Here is a 19748-nt window from a genome sequence, read left to right on the forward strand (position 1 = left end):
GATACAAGTTGGGGGGGGGGGGCAGAAAAATCCCACAAAAGCTGTTTTTCTGGCGAGTTGGTGAGGTTACAGAGAGATGGAATATTGGTTGGGAGCCACATGAAAAAAAACCTCTGAACTAGCGGCTGCTACACAGCTATTCAATAGCTGTTACGTGGTTTCTTTCAGTGAATAGAGGGCTATGTATTTTCAGAAAAAGAAGACTCGGCGGCGGGGGGCTTCAGATATTTTTACTGCCCTTCTACTCGGCTGTTAAAAATTGCAAGTTTTTCCCCCATTATTTTGATACTGGAGTTATATGTCATTTTTACTCTTGCAAGCTGTTTCTGGCTATTTGGCTTCAGTAACAAAAAGTCTCACAGGTTTAAGGAAGGAAACCTTTTTTATTTACACACACACAAACTTCAGGATGTCTAGTCCCAGCACCTGGGAAATAGCAGTGATTCACAGTTACCACTTTGGAGTTTTGCTCTTTATCTGTACCTTTGTGAAAGGAAATTAAGGGGGAAAGACATGCCAGAAAAACAGTAAGCGTCCTGGTTATGGCCAGTTCGGATGAAACTGCCTTCTCTGGAGGTCTGGAGAGGTTAATTACAAAATTAGTTGTATTGAGCTCAATCTATTATCAGCTGCACTGTATCATTTATTTTCATTCATTATTAGTATATGTCTAATCCATGCTTTTCACTTAACTTTTTTTTTGTATTTATCTCTGTTTTACATTTATCCTACCTAGCCTTATACCTCACAGTTTAGTAGGAGAGTAATTTACTTGCAAGATGCAGCTGATGAGGCAAAGTGTGCAACAGACTTCCTTCCTTCCCGCAGGCATCTCGTGTGGCTGGAGATGCAAACGCATACTGGATATTGAGGATATAAGCAGAGTATTTTTTTTTCAGGCTGCAGTGTTTCCCGTGCAGTCCGACCTAGGCTTCAGCTTTCTGTCTGTCTCCTTCTCCAGGGTTCGATGCCTATTTCACCTCCCGGACCCTGGAGAACAACAGAAGGAATGTGTGGTTTGCAGAGTACTGGGAGGAGAACTTCAATTGCAAGTTAACCATCAGCGGGTCGAAGAAGGAAGACACGGACCGTAAATGCACAGGTAACTTGATTGGCTTCCCCCTCTTCGTGCGGCTGCAGTGGAGTAGCTGCACAGCTGATGTAAGGAAGCTTGGCTGGAGACAGATTGAAAAAATAAATTGACTTTTTGTAGGTTGTAGAGAAAAAGGAACAGCAGCATCAGTCTTGCAGGACAAGAGAAGTAGATGGAAAGAGTAAATTCTTCTATTTCTTCCTTTTTCTGGCTGTTCATCCAGCAAGAAAATCATTATTTCCCATGGGTCCCAGAATTATGTCTGAGTGCAGGGTGGCTTGAGGGTTTGTTTGTGTAAGTTTGTTTTAGATGGGGAGTATTTCCACAGCTTATGCTTTGTCACCCATCTGCAAATCACAAACCGTCCACCTACTGTGTTCAAAGCCCCGTCTGCTCGTGCCCGTATACTGACCACGTGCGTTTCGATTTAACTTTTGGAGGTGATGCACCTGTAGGAAGGTATTAGCACGGAGTGAGATATTTTCATTTTAGGTAGCATAAAGTTGATCAATTTTTGGTTTCACTAATGTTATTTAGGAAATTTGGGTTAAATAATTTTTTGCAGCCTTAGCTCAGTAACACAGCAAATGCACTTTCTGTGTTTGTGACTGAGGTTTGTGACTTTTGGTAGCGTCTTGTTTGACCTGTGTTATTTTCTGGTGGCTTACAGATTCACTCCTCTTTTCTTTTTGTGAGGTACTGCTCACCATTTGAAGTATCATATTTTCCAGGGATTTCTGTTCCTGATCACATGGAGATTTAAGGAATTATTTTTAATTACAGAGGTGCCCAACTAACAGTTGGGGCCATTTCATTTTTAAATGAGTTGTGCAGTTCTCAGCACATCCATCTTAACGACATGGGGTGATATGGTTCTTTGAACTTGGAAGTGTTTGTTTTGAAAGGGAACAACAGGAGTCGTGCATGTTCTTGGGGTTATTCAGAGCTGACCCAAGTGCTGCCAAATGATCCACAGGGACAATAACAGCACTGCCAATTTAATAATCTTGTGTGAATTAAGGTGTTAGATCATCTAGAAATGTATTTCTAAAATTCACAGATGTAGGGTGTCTGCCCTCAAACTGAACGTCCCATTGAGCCTGTAAGTGTGGCATGAATGTTGGTACTGTGGGGTTGGGGCATTTGCTCAGGGCTTAAAATGCGGTGGGTGGGCTTTGGCCAGAACCTGCGGTAAAGATGGTAAAGCCAATAATGCCATCTGATGTCCACCCTGCCCTCACCTCCCTTTGCCTTTCCTTCCCTCTCCTTTTAATTTTTCACAGCAGCAGTTTAAATGTGTTATGTTGAATAATTGCCTTGAATTTCGATCAAAGGAAATTTATTTCATAGGAGGATATGCTTTACTTTGATTGAAAATTGATGAAAACTTTCCATATTTCATATCATCTGTTTTGGGTTTCAATTCACGGATGGGAGTAGGAGTGTTGTGCTTAGAAACAGTGCAGTTACCGCTGGGAATACACTGCTGTTAAATTTGGAATTTGGAATCTCCCCCAGAGGGAGGAATTTGACTAAAAATCGCTAAAAGATCTTTAGGATAATTTCAAAGAGTGTCTTATCACCCTTATTGTTTATGCCATTATTTTATTACAATTGCTGGCAGCCTGTGCTTTCCAATGTGAACATAAAAATGGTGCTCTGCCTTCCCTCGGCATAGATTCAGCAGAAACATTTGTTTTTGATGGCTAACTTACCCTATCGAACTGAAAAGCCACGTTATAGCTTGATACTGTACCAAATGACATGCCCTGACATCTTCCTTCCCTCTTCTCCAAACTGAAGTAAATTGTGCATCAGGAAAAGCATTACCTTTGAATTATATTGCTAGTATGAGAGTTGTAATGTCCCACTGATGTAATAATATTATGAATGATCATCATCATTATTTTAAAATTTGATTGGTAATTTGTAATGCAGCAAGGTACTAGGCCACAGGCCATCGGTTTCTGAGAGCAATAGGGCTCCTGAGCACTGGCGTGAGGTCTCGTGCTCCAAATGGAAATACTTGCACGTAGCAGGGAGAAGCTCAGTGCTCGTGGTCACAGCCTGTGACCAAGAAGAAAAGCTTCTCCAGGAAGACACCCCATGGCAAATTACCTTTTCATATCGCAACTTTCTGCAATATTTCTGTATGCAGAACTTCTGCATTAATGCCATTTATATTTATTTAAGCATGAAAATTTTCCCCCAGTTGGGATGAGTAAGATGTAGTATGAGAAAATGAAAATCTGTTTAGCCCACCTTCTAGATAAGATTAAATACACACGTTGCTGGAATTAATTCTGCTGTTTCTAGCGACTGATTTATTTTGGCGTGGTTCAGGCCATCATCCTGTGCCGCTAAGTTTTGCCGCTGCCAAGGACACCTATATTGTGGTGCAGATAACTTGTGCTGGGATGCGGGCCGTGTTGGAGCGGCAGTGCCCATCTGGCAGGAGCAGCCGAGCCCCTTGCTTGTCCCCAGGGCGGAGGGGCTGGTGCCTTCTGCAAGCAGCGGGTGCTGCCTTCTGTGCTCCGCCAGGCCCTGGAGTTGCTGCCTCTGCTCTTGAGGGATGCTGCAGTTTGCTTTTAAGGACACTTCATCAGGCTGCTTGGGGAATCTAATGTAATCACTGAAACAGCTTGACGGTAACAAGCATTGGTTTTAGGCAGTTTGTTGTTCTGCTCCTTGCTACTTGCATTCGAGAACATTAGAGAGATTCACTTCAGTCATAACAGGCCGTGTCAGATTAATGCAGGAACATTTGGGGAAAAAAGTAGTTTGCCGTACCATGCATTATGGTAAAAATGTCCTTTTATAGGGAAGGATTAAGGGAGGACAACAATTGTCTTTGCAGAAGAGACTAGTGCTGTGGTTGACAGCCGTGACTCTGCAAAGGAGCCATGCTGAGTGAGCTGCCCACGCCGTGTGCAGGTGGGCTCCGGGTCTGGTTGTCCCGGCTGAAGGTATTTTCCTTATAAAACCCCATCGGACTAACACTGCCAGTGCCCTGAGATACAGGGAGTTAGCAATAACAGATGATAAAACAAGTTTTTTGTGTACATATTGTCGTGAACCAAGTTGCTCATGGTTTTTAAAGCGGTTATTGAATCAAATCCACAGCGCTGAGCATTCAGTGGTATTGCCCTGCCCCACCGGTGCGGAGAGACGCAGTGTGCTGCAGGTTGCTTTGCTAACAGCACCCATCGGGGTGTTCGCCCTGTGGCTGCTCCTGTTTCCAACAGTAGCATCTCCACGTGCGGGTATGGAATATTCTCTGCTCCGTCAGAAGCACCTGCACTCACCTGTGGCAGCAAGAGGTGCATGCCAAAGAGAGATGCAAGCACTGGGAATACCGAGGCGTTCGCTGCACGGAGAGCACCTGCATTCTTACCCCCCAGCCCCTTGGCCTTACTTGGGAAGGAAATTGCAACACTTGACTGTTTTCACTTATTAAACATAGCTTTTAATTCAGAGAGCTTTACACTCAAGGAGACTTAATGAAGTGATATAAGGGTGATGTCACCTTGGATGTCATTTATCAGAATGTAGATTACTCGGAGAGCTTTTCTAATTATCTGCAAGTGTAATCAGTCTGAATATACAGCCCACATGATGGCTCAGACAATGACTTGCTCTAAAGAAAATGCTGGGAGAAAGGTCTCTGCAAGATGAAGTGACAGAAATTCAGCAGAAGGGCTCATAAAAGAGGGATGGATGTGTTTAGAATTTAAATTGGAACAAGAGAAAATGCTTCAAAGGGACCCAGATTCACCCTCCCAGGCAGTGGGCAGGCAGGAGCAGTCTCAGGACTCTGAATCTTGCCGGTGCATGGTGCAATGAGGAGCATCTCCGGCTCCTTGTGGGAGCAAATTAACGTGCCATGCTATGCCAGGAGTGAATTCCTAAACCCACCTGTCCTGGGGCATCTCTGAGCCCTGGCCTTCATTGGGTCACTGTGGAAGGCTGGAGGAAGAGGAGGGGGCACGTGGAGGGATGATGCTGTGAGGAGGCTGCCCCATCAGCAGCATTTTACTGGGCAAAGGTTCAGTGGCTTAGAGAGGCCAAATCCCTTTTAAAATGGAAGAAGCATCAGTCGGGAAAGGCTGTTCTAAGGACTGAGTTTCTCTCATCTGAAAATGTTACAAGGTAGGATTAAAAGTTGGCAAAGGACAGAGGTGTCTGAGGTAAAAATAATTAAAAAGGCAGTAATTTGAGTGTGCGTATGTGTACGCACACACACTCGCTTCTAAAGCTGGGGCGAGAATACCTAATGCTCTGGTGTGCATCAGGGGCTTGGTATAAGCTCAGTGGATGCTCTGCCTGGCTTCTCAGTGTGCTTTGGGTACCGCGGTTGTTTAGGGAGGGAAGAAAAGGTCAGATTTCCATTTAGTAAAGGAAAAGGTTAAAGTAGCAAAGGAATTGCTATCCTGTATGTTTATACTCTACAATAAAGTTGTGCAGCATGTGTCATGCACCTGTCAGAATTTCCTCTAACTGCTTTTTTGTATGAGAGGATTTACCCTTTGAAGGGGAGGAAGCAATACAGAGGGCTGAGAGCTACACTTGGTCTGGGTTTTCTGTGTCTGAGAAATACGTCATGTATCCAAAATGCTGGAAGCTCAAGTCAGAATTGGGCATATCACCCCAGATGTGGCACCGCACTGTGTTTCCTGACCATGGAAAACGAGGGGTTGCGGAAAAAGCCCAGATAATCTTGGCAAACCACTTGATTATCACTGGTTTGGATTAAAATGGTACCAATAACTGGGATTTTTTTTTTGGAGGGTAAGGAAACTAATAGCAATATCCGGTATTATTTTCACCAGCAGTCAAGATGGCTTGTACTATGAAGCCATATGTTAGGGAAAGAAAAATAATGAGAAACAGAAGATGTAGCAAATAGCAGAGCCTGAGGATATCAGAATATTACTTATAATTTGACTACAAAAAGTGATCTAGTGCATTAATGAATTAACAAAGTGCAATTTACTATGGTAAGAAAAATAGTTTTCAGAATGCTATCAAAATCCATATCTCGGGAAAAAATATTCTGAGACATCTCAAGCAACTTAATGGCAGATGGCCAATATCTAAAGCATTTTTTTTTAAATGGATGCCAGCAGTCATGGTGTGCATGATTCACTTCTTATGAGAACAGCTTTATGGTATTCATTGGGATGAATATCTGTTGGACTTGAGGGTGTATGAAGACCTTAACTGTTCACAGTACCGTAGAAATCATGTCAGGAAGAGGGGCTAAATTTAGACTGATTCCTACTTGACAGTGTTGAGGGCTGTGACCGTAGAAAGGGCTCCATCTCCAGTGCCGCTCCAGGTTCGGGATGGCAGGTTTATACAAACGAGCGTTGGCTGCCGCTGGGATGCAGGGTCGAAAGCAAAGCTGCGCCAGAAAGCTGCCCCGTCTCTGCAGGCTGCTCCCGGCTCCTCTTAGCACCCTCTTTCTATTTGTGATAAGGCTTGTTGATATCACTGGGTCTGGGTCCTACAATGAATATCAAGCATTCCTCAGAATTTCAGAAAGAAAGCAGGTTTAGGAGGATCCAAACCACCCACAGTACGTTTTCCTCTTGTCCAAGAATCTGCAGCTTGAAAAACGTTCTGTCTCTGGTTGTGAGTGTGCTTAATGTGAGCGTACCTCGAAATGCCTTTCCAAGGCTACACTGGAGCTCAGCAGTTCAGTTAGCTCCATTTAGTTAGCAGTCAATTTTCTGTACATCAAGATGAATTTTTTCTGTAGCTGTGCTTTGTAAAGGTGGGGGAACCTTGTCATCTCTGTGTGTAACGCAAGGACAAATTGTAAGCTCTGTGGTTGAGCAGCTAAGACTGTGGAGGTCCAGGCTTTGTTGCTATCCCTCTTAATTTTATTTTTTTTTTTTTTTTCAGAACAAGGTTAAAAGCAAATCTTCAGGGGTCTTTTTTGGGTTTGTGCTTTTTGTTTTATTCGGTTGGGTTTTATTTCCAAATCTTGGCCAATGATACTTGATCTTTCTACCTGACCAAGTCTTTATTTAACGCCCACTGTCATCATCTGTAAGTAGTCCTGCCTAGACAGTAGTCCTAAACTGTAGTCTAGTCCTAAGCAGTCAATGTGCTGAAATACAAAAATACTTAAAGTAAGGCTGGTTGTCGTGAATCCTCTATACAAACTGTAAAATAATTTGCTTTAGGACAAATACTTGCATACCCTTCCCCAGCTGCCCCTGAACGTGGCAGGATTTACATGCCTGGATGGATTTTTGCCCAGGGTTTTGTGGTGTGTGATTGATGGCACAGGCATGAGCAAAAAAGCTTTTGGTTAGCTCTTGTTACCGGGATTGCTGTGTGCATTTTCTCCTCCGGGCTTCGAGGTATGGTGTGTGTTAATGCATGTGTGTGAAGGCATATAATATTTCAGCGCAGAAAGGGTGAAGACTTAAAATATATCTTCTCCTGCTTGCCCTGCAAGATACAGATAAGGTTAAAGGGCAGACAGGCATAGGAAATTTATCTTCTCAACTGTATCCCGTGCTCTGATGCAGGTAAATAACCAATGTAAGTAGTTGTTTTCCTGCTTTGCTCGTAGGGCCTGCCTCTTTCCCCCATGCCTCAGGACACCGATACCATGTTTCCTTGCAAGTGTTTGGCTGATCTGTATTTTTCTAATGTGTTTCCATTGACAGCTTCTGCTTTTTCTTTCCTTTCTGATGGTGACTGTCTTCTAAGATGCCTGTGATGTTGCTAATAAGCTCCCTCTCAAATTGCAGTGTTCAAAGGGGGTGGACAAAAGCAAGATGCATCTCACAAATGAAGCAATGTGCTCTCCAGTAAACTGCTTTTTACCAAGTGCAGGTCATCTTTAGGTGATGCCTCTAACTTCTCTGGGCCAGTACAGCTATAGCCATAGCTGGGAGACATGAGGACGTGTGTGAGGATGCGTACTGAGCCGATGTTTGACTTCAGTTTGAAACCCAGGATTGCAGTTCTCTGTTCTTTTACAAGATTGCATTGCATCTTGTTTTGTAAATACTTCAATGGTCTTCAGACTGCCTAAACATACCAATGCTAACACCCATGAGAAAGAAAAGTCAATATATTTTTTCTGAAAAATGGAATGTGCACAAATTTAGGAGCAAATGACCCATGTTATGCACTAGCTTGCAAGTTGACTAGCTACATGCAACTCTTGATAAACAGAATATTTTCCATGTAATATTAAATTTTCCCAGTATGCATTATAGCTTAATGATCTCTGTGCTTTCATTTCAGAAAGCTAATCTTATTTAGCATTGTAGTACTTCAAAATATAGATATCTAAAATTCCTGAAAGGACCCTGCAGTGGTTGGTGCAACCAACATTAAAACAGCCTTGAAGAGTTTAATCTTTAAGGTAAACCAGTTTTGTGGATGTCTAAACTCAATTATCTTTCAGAAATACATTTCTTAGAATTGCTTATGTTTCTAGACTGCCAAGGTGATTTGCCAACAAAGCCCCGTGATTCAAATGACTGTTGTCTTGCTATTTACATACATATTCCTCTATTTGCAAACTGCATTTTTACCCAGGTGCTCAAATACAAAGACAGCTCCAGTTTAGGCCTTCTGATCTTTGAAAAGTGCTGCTTCTATACATTTGCTTGATCACTGGCCTCACTGGCAATTATTGCTACAGGAAACATTCTTCATTTGTGCCTTAGCAGTGTGAAGCTGTAAAGTATCTGATTTACATCGGTATCAACCAGCCTGGTGCTGATTTTTTTATGACTGTAGCACTTCAGCATTGGAATATGAATGAGACCTATTGCGTGTGTTTTAGTAGGAGTGTTGCATGCACAGAAAACATCTCAGGTAAGAAAATTAGGTCAGTTTTTTAATCTAAAATCTATTCTTTTAGATGCACAGACACACATGAGAAAAGAAACTCTTACGGTGGGTTGAATCAGTGTAATTGAGGAAAATAATCATTGTCTGACAAATGGAAGTGGATGTAGCTTCACAAAACTCATTGCATCAAAGCTTTCTGTAAACTGCTGGATTATTACTACTATTATGATCCTTATTATGTAATATTGTTATTTCTAGGATTGAAATAACAAATGTTCCATAGGACTTTCTGCTGCACTATGCTACTTTTGGTTTTTACTTTAATACTTGTGAGTGAAGACCAGTTACAGTACAGAAATTTTTTATTTTTTTTGATCCTCCTGGGTGAGGAATACGTTGTAAGGCATTGTGAGAGCCTGGTTTCCAAAGTTTGGTTGGAGGGCGTTAGTTGATTAGGCATAGTTAAAGATGGCTACATCTGCTGTCTGTGGGTTTTGGTGGTGTTACTGGAGTCTGTATCTCTGCTTGTACATCTCTATCTACTATTGCAAATCTCTGGCTGTGGGTCAAGGTGTACCAATTTAAGAAAAATCACCTTTCTAGTTAAAAAAGGCTTTCCTGCTGGTTATTGGAATAGAACAGTTGGTCTGACTTTCAAATCTATTGTGCGATATGAAGTTATTTCTCTTCATCAGGCTGCAGGGGGCTGTGGAGCTGTGCCGATGCTGAAGGCTGCAGAGCAGATTTGGGCGAGCTTTCTTTAGCCACTAGAAATAAGACAGAGACGGCACATGTCAGCGTTAGGGAGGTGGGTGCTCTGGCCTTCCTGGGCTGTGCTGCTGCCCTGACTCTGCCAGCTCACCGTAGCCTGAAGGAGATGATATTCAGGCTGAAATTTTGTCCTAGCACAAAATCATCAAATCACTGAGGTTGGAAAAGACCTTTAAGGTCACAGAATCCAACCCAGTACTGCCAGCTCACCACTAAGAAAAGATGTTCTTCTGTGGTTAGCAGTAGAACCGTGAAGGTTCATCTGTTTTCCCCATGAAAATCCATGGGGATTGGATTGATGGTCTTGAGATAAAGGCTTTTGTCTATAATGAGATCTTCTGAATTAGGATGGGCCAGATAGATGACTGTAACTATGTAGCTGTATTATTCGATCTTGTATGTCTTGCAAAATGACAATACATGGATTATATGGCAAAGAGGCTGATTGTCTTACTCTGCTTGTTTAAATTACAATATTTACTCTAGCATATTGTTGGTTTTTCTCAAGCTCTAGTACTCAGCTACTTTCAAATAAAGAGCTTATTTGGAGAAGCCTTCAGATGTTACACCTCCTGTGTGCGCGGCAGTGTCTATAGCATGAGTGAATATCTGACGGGTAATAGCTCTGATCTTGTTTTGGAGAGCCCTGGATGTAGGTACTTGTCTATTAGGGAAGGATCCGTTTGTTTTGTGTTATTGTGGATGTTTCTGGAGTGCCATGAGCACAGCTGTTGCAGCTGCACAGGCTGAGCTCTCTGCTCTGTGTGTAGCTGGAGGAAGCTTCAGTGTCATATGAAATAGCATATATGGGGACTAGCACGCTTACAGACTCGTAATTGTAGCTGGTGCATCATGGATGTCTCAGCTCACAGGCATCAGGTTTCTAATGATGCTAAATATGATGGAGGTGGGTTAAGAGCATATATTTTTCTGTCAGCACTTAACCAGCTACTGAATTCTAGCTGGTACAAATAATAGCTGCTTGTTTGATACTGTGAGCATTCTGCAATCTTTAAATTAAATCTGTATCACCAGGTTCTCAGCAGTACTATTATGTAAGTTCCTTTGAAAATGCGTTTAATCCTTCAGAAACTGAACCACTGTCTGAATTCATGTAACATAAGCACCAAGGAAGTGGGATTTTGATGTCTGTCTGTCTGAATTATATGCCACAAAAATTGTCCTTGCAATACTATTTATACATCATAACATACCCCCTATATTATGTGTCGATCAGAGATGAGTCCAGAAAAAATTGGCTGAAGGAGAGATATTGAGAAAGTGTAATGTGAAAAATGATGTTGTCAGCTCCTTTTCCGTACAAGGTGTTGAGCGTTGCCGGTGTGGAGATGCAGAAAGTGTGACCAGGAATTCTTAAATTTGCATTTCATTTCTGTCAGCTGAAGGAGATGGTATAAGAGGACTTCTTACTCTCTGCGTTTTCACTACTCTGGGTTTGGGGCTTTTTTTTCCTCTCTTTGTTGCAGTATTTTTCTCTTGTGAAGATTTGCCTGAAGCAAGAGACCTAACTGCTCACTCTCTTAGGAATCATGATGATGAGCACTTGAGACTCTAGTAGGAAGCGAGGTTAAATTATTTGTCATCACCTTCAAATAGATCTTTTGGAAGCAAAAAATGCTCATGTCAATAAATTTCTTTTGTGTTTCATCCCTCTCCTGACATCCCAAGGTACTCCATTTAAAATCCATGGAACAAAAGTGCATTCTCTTGAAATCACTTTCTGTGCATGTGTCTCGGGTGTCAGCTACTTCATTCCTGAAGAAAATAATGTTATTGCATGGCTCCTGAAGATCGGCAAGTTAAAAAGGAAAGAAAAAAAAAGAAAAGGAGCCTTTAAAGAACAGGGCACATAAGAAGGACAGAAGATTCGCACATCAGTGCAAATGGGGTTTGTGTTCACCTGTGCTTCTGGTGTCTTCTGACAGCACGGAGGGTTGCGTGGGTGCTGCACCTGAGTTCCTGTGCTGGTTCTTTCTCTTACACCAGGGATCGCTCCCCTGAGACGCCCCCGATCCGGACGTGACTGGGCTGGGGGTTCAAGCCTGCCCTTTGCCAAGAGGCATACACAGCACCGGCTTCTGTCGGTAAGAAGCTAATGACTGCTGTGAGTTTGCTGCTCTTCCAGGAGTAATTCCTACTTGAATTACTATACACCTGTATGTACAGGAGCTATTCCTGAAGCATGTGATTAAACTTTCTGCTTGGCTTTTTCAGCTAAACCTAGGAAGGGGAAAAACTTGACACACTAGTGTTGAAGTTGGAATTAAAATTGTGCCCATTGCCTGGGTTTATCCCTGTCTGAAAATGGGACTGATCTGCTGCTTGCTGGGTTACTGTGATGGCAGTTTGGTATAAACTAGAGGGAAGTCTCTGTTCAGCCAGACCCATTGATTTGGATACTTTAAATATGTATTTATTTTTTTTTTGTCTTGAAGTATGAAGTCTATTTGATGTATGTAAAATATGGCAATTGCTTTGCAGGTCCTTCGCTGGTTCAAATTTGGGCTAAACTTCTAATCGCAATAAATCCTCTTTAAAAGGCAACTCAACTGATGTTTATATGGAGGATAGCACACTCTTGTTCTAGTTGTATAAGTTGATGCATGGATTCTGGGCAGACAGTTCCATTTGACTCCATATCTGAATTTATTTTGCACAAATTCTTGATGTTTAATACTCAACTAAATGGCTGTTGAAAACTAAAAAGCTGTATAGAAAAGCATTCTTGTTACTGGAAATTCTATTAAGTTTTTAACATCTTTAATATTTTCACACTTGGACACTGTTAACATTGCTCTTGGTTTTTTTCAAGTGGATTTCGTTGAGATTCTTTCACAGATGTGTTCACTGCTAAAGGTTTTCTTTCTGCTGTGCATTTGGCTAACTGGGCCTCTGGAACCTAATACACGCTGGATCAATATTGTTTGTGTACAGCCTTTTCAACCCCAGGTTCACTTCCCCTGGCATGCGTTTCTGTTGCATTGCTAATCTGGTTAAGTAGCTGAGCTGAAACCACTTAAAAGCCTTTTCTTTGCCAGGGCCTGGAACTGGGATGAGTTCTGTAAGCAATGGGAGGGGAGTGACATAATGAAGAGGACAGTACGTGGATCTTCACAGTCTGGAATCTCTCACCCTGCTGAATTATTTGCAGGATTTCAATGTTTCTAGTGTAGTTCAGATTTAAAGTTGAGGCAGCTTGAATGGATCAATGTCAATGGTGCAATTTGGCAATTACAGAGGGAAACAGGAGGAGGAAAAGTGTAGGTAATTAAAGATGTTCATCTAGGGGGATTACTATATCTTTGCTTACTTTCAAGCAAATCACTTTTGTGGACGTATGTAGACATTCTTTGTGCTTGTAGAATTTATGTTTAAAGGTGGTGATCTTTCTGTGCTTATTTGTAAGTCTTGTCTACCACCTCTCCACTCAAAGAGGAAAAAAAAAAGGATTGTTTGGGACTGCCTTTTTCTCATGAGCTGAGAAAAAAACTGATCAAAGCATGTTGCTCATAGCCTGCCTGCAAAATGATTCAACCTGATAGTTGAATCAAGATGGTGCCCCAAGGGAAATCACGTTGGAGAAGACCAAGGCTGCTCCCTGATGATGGCTTCCCACAAACCAGAGCTGCTGCAGGGGAGGTGGCTTGGGCTGGCTCTGGGCGACAGGGTCTGGTGCCCCTAAAGCCGCTGTTCATTGGCGCAAAAGGAAGGTAGAAACATGTCAGCTGAGCAGCCATGGGAAAATGGACTTCTTGCCTCTGTTAAAATCATCAGTTCTCACAGTCATTAACAACTAGATTTCCTTTCCTCATTAGTGTCAATCAGTTAATTTAAATTCACTCATCCCTATTTCTAATTAAGGATGTTAACAAAGGAATTTCCCCCACTCGTATCCTCCAACCCAGCATTTGCTTTGATTGAATGTCTCTAAAATATTTGCAAAAGATGACCCTGAGGGCTGGCTCCTTGGGGCTTGTGGCAGTACCCAGGCTGCAGGTAACGCAGGGAGGTGAGCAGGACCAATGGAGGTTAGAAAGAAGCACAGTGCTGCAGGTCGAACAAGTGGGATGTGCTTTTGCCACCCTTGGAAAAGAATAGATTGCACTTCTGTTGCTTCTGTCGATGCAGCTCAGAACACTTCACAAGCAGTAATTACATTTCTCAAAACCCTGGTGAGGTAGGCAGGTATAATCACACATTTTGCAGCTGGACAGATTGAATCGTGCAGGTGTTACTTGGACAAAGTAAAATGAGTAGTGGACAATTTCAGGGGAAAAAGTAAAAAAATCAAAGATTCACGATTCTCGACCTGTTCTTTTTTTTGAGAGAGCTTCAAGCTCTCAAAATACTGTTCAGTTTGCTACTTAATTGTGGAGGGACCAGTTATCTGCTCACGCAGCCAGAAGAGCAGGAAGGCCACGTTATTGCCTGGTTTTATGGTCACGTTCCCAGGTTATGTATCCATCTCAAGTCTGAGTTAAGGCAGAAGACTACCATTCAAAATATTTAGATTCACCTGGTTTTTTGTTGCTGCACTTGAGCTCCTTTGGCTCTTTGTCGTTTAAATTCTGTGTTCTGACTTTCCATCTCCAAATGCCTCCCTTCTCTCAGACTTTTTTTATGCCTTGGCCAGTCAGACGGGAAGATCTCTGAGGCAGAAGGTTTGTTGTTTCTAATGTGCTGGGTGCTGTGGTGATCAAGGAATGGCTTTCAAAGCACTGCTTTCCCCCCGTTGCAGTTGGCATGACATTAAGCGTTCGGATGCCTTCAGTTCTTGCCTGCTAAAATATTTTAAAAGCAATCAGTGGATTCTGAAGGACATTTCATTCTCTGCAGTTGGGGAGAAAGGGGGTGCGAGTTAATGCAAACAGACTGAGCTTCCCCAGGTGGCATTAATAGCAGGCATGCTCGCTCAGCTCTCTGGAGCACCCCTTTGGTTGCATCTCTGAAGTGGTTCTTTCTTCCCTCAATCTGGCTCTGTCTTTCAGTTAGAGGGATTTGCAGCAGAATGAAACACCAGACTTTAAAATACCAGCTGTGCTTTATTTTAAATGCTTTCTTCTTTCAAAGACATACTTGGGGAGTATACGGGGTCTGGTGTTTTCTCTCTCGAAGATGGTCTCTGTAGGTTAGAGTTGCAAGTTTGTGATTATGGTAGGATTTGTTTCGCTGGATCATGGTAGAAAAAGTTGCAAAAAGTGTTGATGATTCTGTTATCAAGAAGGACGTTTTGGTTTTGTTTTAATTACAAAACTATAACTCAGAATGTTTTATTGCATCACCAGGAGCATGAAGTTCTTTAAATGTGCTCCAAGAGGAGTAATTTGTATTCGGTATCAAGAAAATACTGTTCCTTACTGACCTTCTGTGTGTGTCTGTGTGTGTGTGTTTTTAACATGCAGGGCAGGAGAGAATTGGCAAAGACTCCCACTATGAGCAGGAGGGGAAGGTCCAGTTCGTGATCGACGCTGTGTACGCCATGGCACATGCGCTGCACCACATGAACAAGGACCTCTGTGCCGACTACCCGGGGGTCTGCCCTGAGATGGAGCACGCAGGAGGCAAAAAGCTGCTCAAGTACATACGCAGTGTAAACTTCAATGGTGAGCTGAGACTGCTTCTTCGGTAGCATATTGACCTATGTGGCTCTTTTCCATATAATTTCACTTCATGTATTTTTTTCATTCATTACAGTTCAAGACTTCTTTTATTGTTACATTAGAGTTTGTGGCAGAAGACCATGTTTATTTAGTATCTATTTGAAAACATCATGTTTTAGCCAAGGCAAATAGGCTACTACTGCCCAAAGACATGCTGCTATTTTAGGATGCCTTCCAGAAGACTGATTTCCTATGGGAGAAATAACTGGGTAAAAGCCTGAGCTTGTCTCTGACTAAATATGCCTGCTGAAACCCTAGGACTCTGTTATCATCGCACATCATTTCTTCCTGTTTATTCATATTATTTCACTTGGAGAAAACTAACTGGGTGAAATTCTGGTACCCTGAACCCAACTTAGCTGCATGCTCAAGAGAAGGGAGAGGACAGCTAATGGGCCAGGTCCACTGGCAGAACCAGAACTATGTGATGTAGACAGAGTAGTTGCTCCAACCTTCATTCCTCTAGCAAGACTGCAGAGGAGATGAAACATGGTAGGAATAAGGATGGGGGAACTTTATCTTTTTGCTTACCAGTTGTCCACCAGGTATGGCAGTGATGGATACGATACCAGCCCTCTGTTTTGACAGTACAACGGGGTTTCATGTATTTTCCCTCCATTGCAGTATATAAATCAGGCCTAAATATTAGCACAATTTCCTTGCCTGTATATGTTTTACTGTAATTTTATTAGTTTCACTAACAAACATTAACCTGCAACCTAACCAGAGGCACCAGAGCAGATCGCTTACAGCAAGTAACATTACAGCAACCAAATGTTATTTCTCCTCCATAAACCTTGCTAATGTACTTACCAGGAGGTCTTACTGCTCTTGCCCTAGCTCTGTGTAAGATGGAAATCTGAGATTTAACCTGGAGCCAGAAGCTAGACCTCCAAATCCGTATTTAAAACAGATTTAGGAAAGTACTGAAAAAATATCCTTTTGAAATGCGCGAGGCGGCCGGGGCCATCACTGCCTGGAAGAGGTGTTTGCATGACCTTCACATCCTCCTGGGACAGCACAGTGAGGTGTTCCCTGCTGCGATCTACTAATAAACATTTTCAATAATAATCTTAACAAGACCTACACATAGCCAGTAAGACCTGAGAGATGTAAAGATAGGAACACAGGTATTTCGTGGTCAAGTTTGGTCATTTGTCCCAAGGATATTTTTCCTTCCTATATAAATCATCTCATAAAGAGCAAGGTGAATATGAGGAGATTTTAATTTCTTCCCTTGAATTAAGTGGTGTTAACTACAGCCAGGAGCAAATTTTGAGATGAATGATCTGAGGAGGTCTGGAGAGTTCTACTTTCCTCATTTTGGAAGGTTAATTACAAAGGACAAACCTCCCGTAGAAGGACGGCATTCGTGAACAGTATTGCACTTGGGCCATTTTAGTACTGAAAAGCAGGTCATACATGGTCATCTCCAGGCAGTTTTTGCATATAAAGATGCTGAATGGTCATCTAATCATTTTAATAGAGCTGAGAAATAATTTATGAGAAAATGGATGTTCAGCTAATGTTGCGTACTGTCCAGCTCCAAAAACTGGTTTGCACCAACTTTGGTTTCCTTATTTGTGTTTTCTTGGTCAGCGTTTTAAAAGATAACTTTTTTTCTTCCATTTGTGATTGATTTACACGGCCATAGGGTTTTTTTCTTTGCTTGTGTACATGTAACTCATGTCCAGCACAGGGGCTGAAGTAGTGGTTTGCTTTTTAACATGGGCATGAGAATGGTGGCAAAACTGAAGTAGCTGTAAACCTTTTCAATTTCTCATGGCTGTGTGGGTGTAAGTGTATTCTGTGGGAAAACAACAAATTTCTTTAAGGTTCATTGTTCAGGGGCAGAGATTAGCTGCTTCTGTGTATTCATAGTGTACAGCTTCACATGTGTTTGTACACCCAGGCTCCATGTTCAGCTGCAGCCCTCCTGGGGCTCATTCACCAGGCTGTGGAAGATGCTCCAAAGCCAGTTTCTTCTCGGTGTGCTATAAAAGTAAATTCCCAGAACTGATGTGGATAGGTTCAGTCTTCCCAGTGGTACAGGATAAACAATCATCGTGTAACTCACGGAACAGACGAGGCCAGCCTGAAAAATGCAGAGGGATGGGGGGATGGAAGAAACAATGAGAGATGCTTTAGGTGGTCTGGGTGGTGTATTCCTGTTGATAAAGCCTGGGAGCTCCTGCAACACAAGTCTGGTGTCTCCATGTTCCTTGGCCATCATGTGGTGGCTGGGAGGGCAGGGATGGAGGAGTGCGCTGCTGGGCTCGTGTCAGCTGTCTTGGTGTTAGCCTTGATCTTAACCTGCCCTTCCCCGGGCAGCCCTGCAACTCCATCTCGTGAAGGTTAGCACTTGGAAAGCAATATTTAGTCTATGCTTAAAATCCTGTTCTCCCAGTCTTCTACCTAAATTTGTAGTTAAACCACAAAATGGAGCAGTGGAAATGCTTTGTCCAAGCCATATGCTAAAGAGAAAAAAAAATAAAAATAAAAATAAAGCATCCTGAGCCCATGAGCTTGAGATCCTTTTTGCATGTAATATGTCTCCTTGTCACGGTGCAATTGAAATCATCTTGTCTGTGGCTGCTTTTGGAGTCTTTTCTTCCTTGCAAAGGTAATTACGTTCATGCAGAAAGAGCTTAAGCAACACTTTAATGAAGAGAGACTGGATTTGTGCTAGGAGCTCAGTATGAATTTTGATATCGTCACACTACCCTGAGAACAAAAAGGCCTAAAATATGGAAAACTGAAAACCTTGAGTGCTCATGCGGTGAGAACCTGAAAATCTCAAAGTGCAAAGTGGTTGTACTTTTGCCAGTGAAAAAGCTAAAGGTTCTGTTTGTATGAGCCCTTCAGGTCTTTGAACTGCAGTAAACATGAGCCGAATAACACAGCAATACCTTAGCTAGTTGTGCCCGTATGGCACCCTGTCCTTCTCCCATTAATTCATTTCTCATCTTGTGGTGATTAGGAAATGGAAATCCTACAAATTCAGTTGGATCACGTCTGTCTTGAATGCATTTTGCAGGTGAAGGGGTGTCCTGTCTTCTCTCTGTCTGTGTAGTGAGAAGGCAGCTTATTTGGTAGGAACTGAAGTAAATTGTTGTAGCCTCGGAGTGACCGAGATGCTGCAGTCCAGAGGCTAATACTCAGTTTCTGCAGCGTTTGCTGGGGCTGAGCAAAATTATTGTAAACCTTAATAGAAGGAAAATACATCCTGAATTATCAAAAAACTAAACAAATTTATGCATTAATAATTAGAAGATCAAAAAGTCAAATTACAAAAAGGATCATTTTTGAAAATAACGTTCCTTCTCTGTAATGAGGTTTTCATACATTACTTTTTATTATTTTCATAAGTGCACAAAAGAACTTGAGTTGCAAGTGAAAACTGAAATACTGCAGCAATTTAAAATAGGACTGACAGGTGGTACAAAGAGAGCACCGAAGCATGCACCCGAGCCCACACAGAGGTTAAAGAAGCCTTGCACTCACTAAGCAGATCCTTGGCTGGGATTCCAGTTACTCCAACTTCAAAGTCCAGAAACAGGACGCTTCTGCTTGGCTTATGACCCAAGATTTATCATTTTTTTGCATTTCTATAGATATTTATCTTCCCTACAGATCCCAGAGTCTTCACAGCTTTTTTTTTTCCTGTATATATTAAACACATAAATGGTGATGTACCTGAAAAAAGCAACAGCTGTTTACTACTGACTATCAAGTATCCATACATATGAGGTCAGTGTCCCGAGGGACTGTGCCTTAGGGGCCTCTGGAGACGACCCGGCAGGCAGTGCTGTATCGTGCCGTATTGCTGTGGAGTCTGCAGCCCTGTAGCATCCAAGTGCGTCTGCTGATCTTAAGGATCATTTTAAATGTCAGTGTTTAAAAGCTGTCTGCATGCAGCTACACAAAGCAACAATTATCAGCAACCTACAAAAAGTTTTCTTCTTCCTGCAAAACACAGAAATAGCATTTTGGAGTGATGGTTCCTGGTACATTCTCACTTTAGGATCTCTTAGGTCCGTAACAGCGTCTGTCCTTCACAATGGCCTTCTGCTTCTCAACCTGTTGCCCCCAGGGAAGGGGGGCCCTGCCAGCACTGTCTGCAGGCAGGCAGGTGACCTGCCCTGGGTGCCACCCAGGGATGGAGAGGCTTGGCTCTACCCCCCACACCGTGGCATGGTGGCTACGGCTTAGTCAGGAGGGTTATGGGTGATGCTCCCCATGGCCCATGAGGGTGACCGTAGAGATGTTCTTGACTGCTTACCCTCAGCCTACAGAAGACTTTGGGGCAGCAGAGTTTGTCTTGGTACTGGTGACTTTGGCCTGGCCACAGCGGCGGTGTGCGCTCTTGCTCTGCCTCC

General features: G+C 42.6%; 1 protein-coding gene across 3 annotated transcripts in view; it reads left to right on the forward strand.

The window, feature by feature from the left end:
• GRM7 (glutamate metabotropic receptor 7) overlaps window positions 1-19748 on the forward strand; it is a 304155-nt gene that overhangs the window by 189038 nt on the left and 95369 nt on the right. For all 3 annotated transcript variants that reach the window (XM_037387351.1, XM_037387352.1, XM_037387353.1), the window contains exons 5-6: window positions 962-1102; window positions 15112-15312. In XM_037387351.1, coding sequence (XP_037243248.1) covers window positions 962-1102; window positions 15112-15312 — 342 coding nt within the window. The remainder of the gene's footprint in view (window positions 1-961; window positions 1103-15111; window positions 15313-19748) is intronic.

Source organism: Falco rusticolus, chromosome 4 (genome assembly GCF_015220075.1).
Source record: "Falco rusticolus isolate bFalRus1 chromosome 4, bFalRus1.pri, whole genome shotgun sequence".
Taxonomy (NCBI): Eukaryota; Metazoa; Chordata; class Aves; order Falconiformes; family Falconidae; genus Falco; species Falco rusticolus.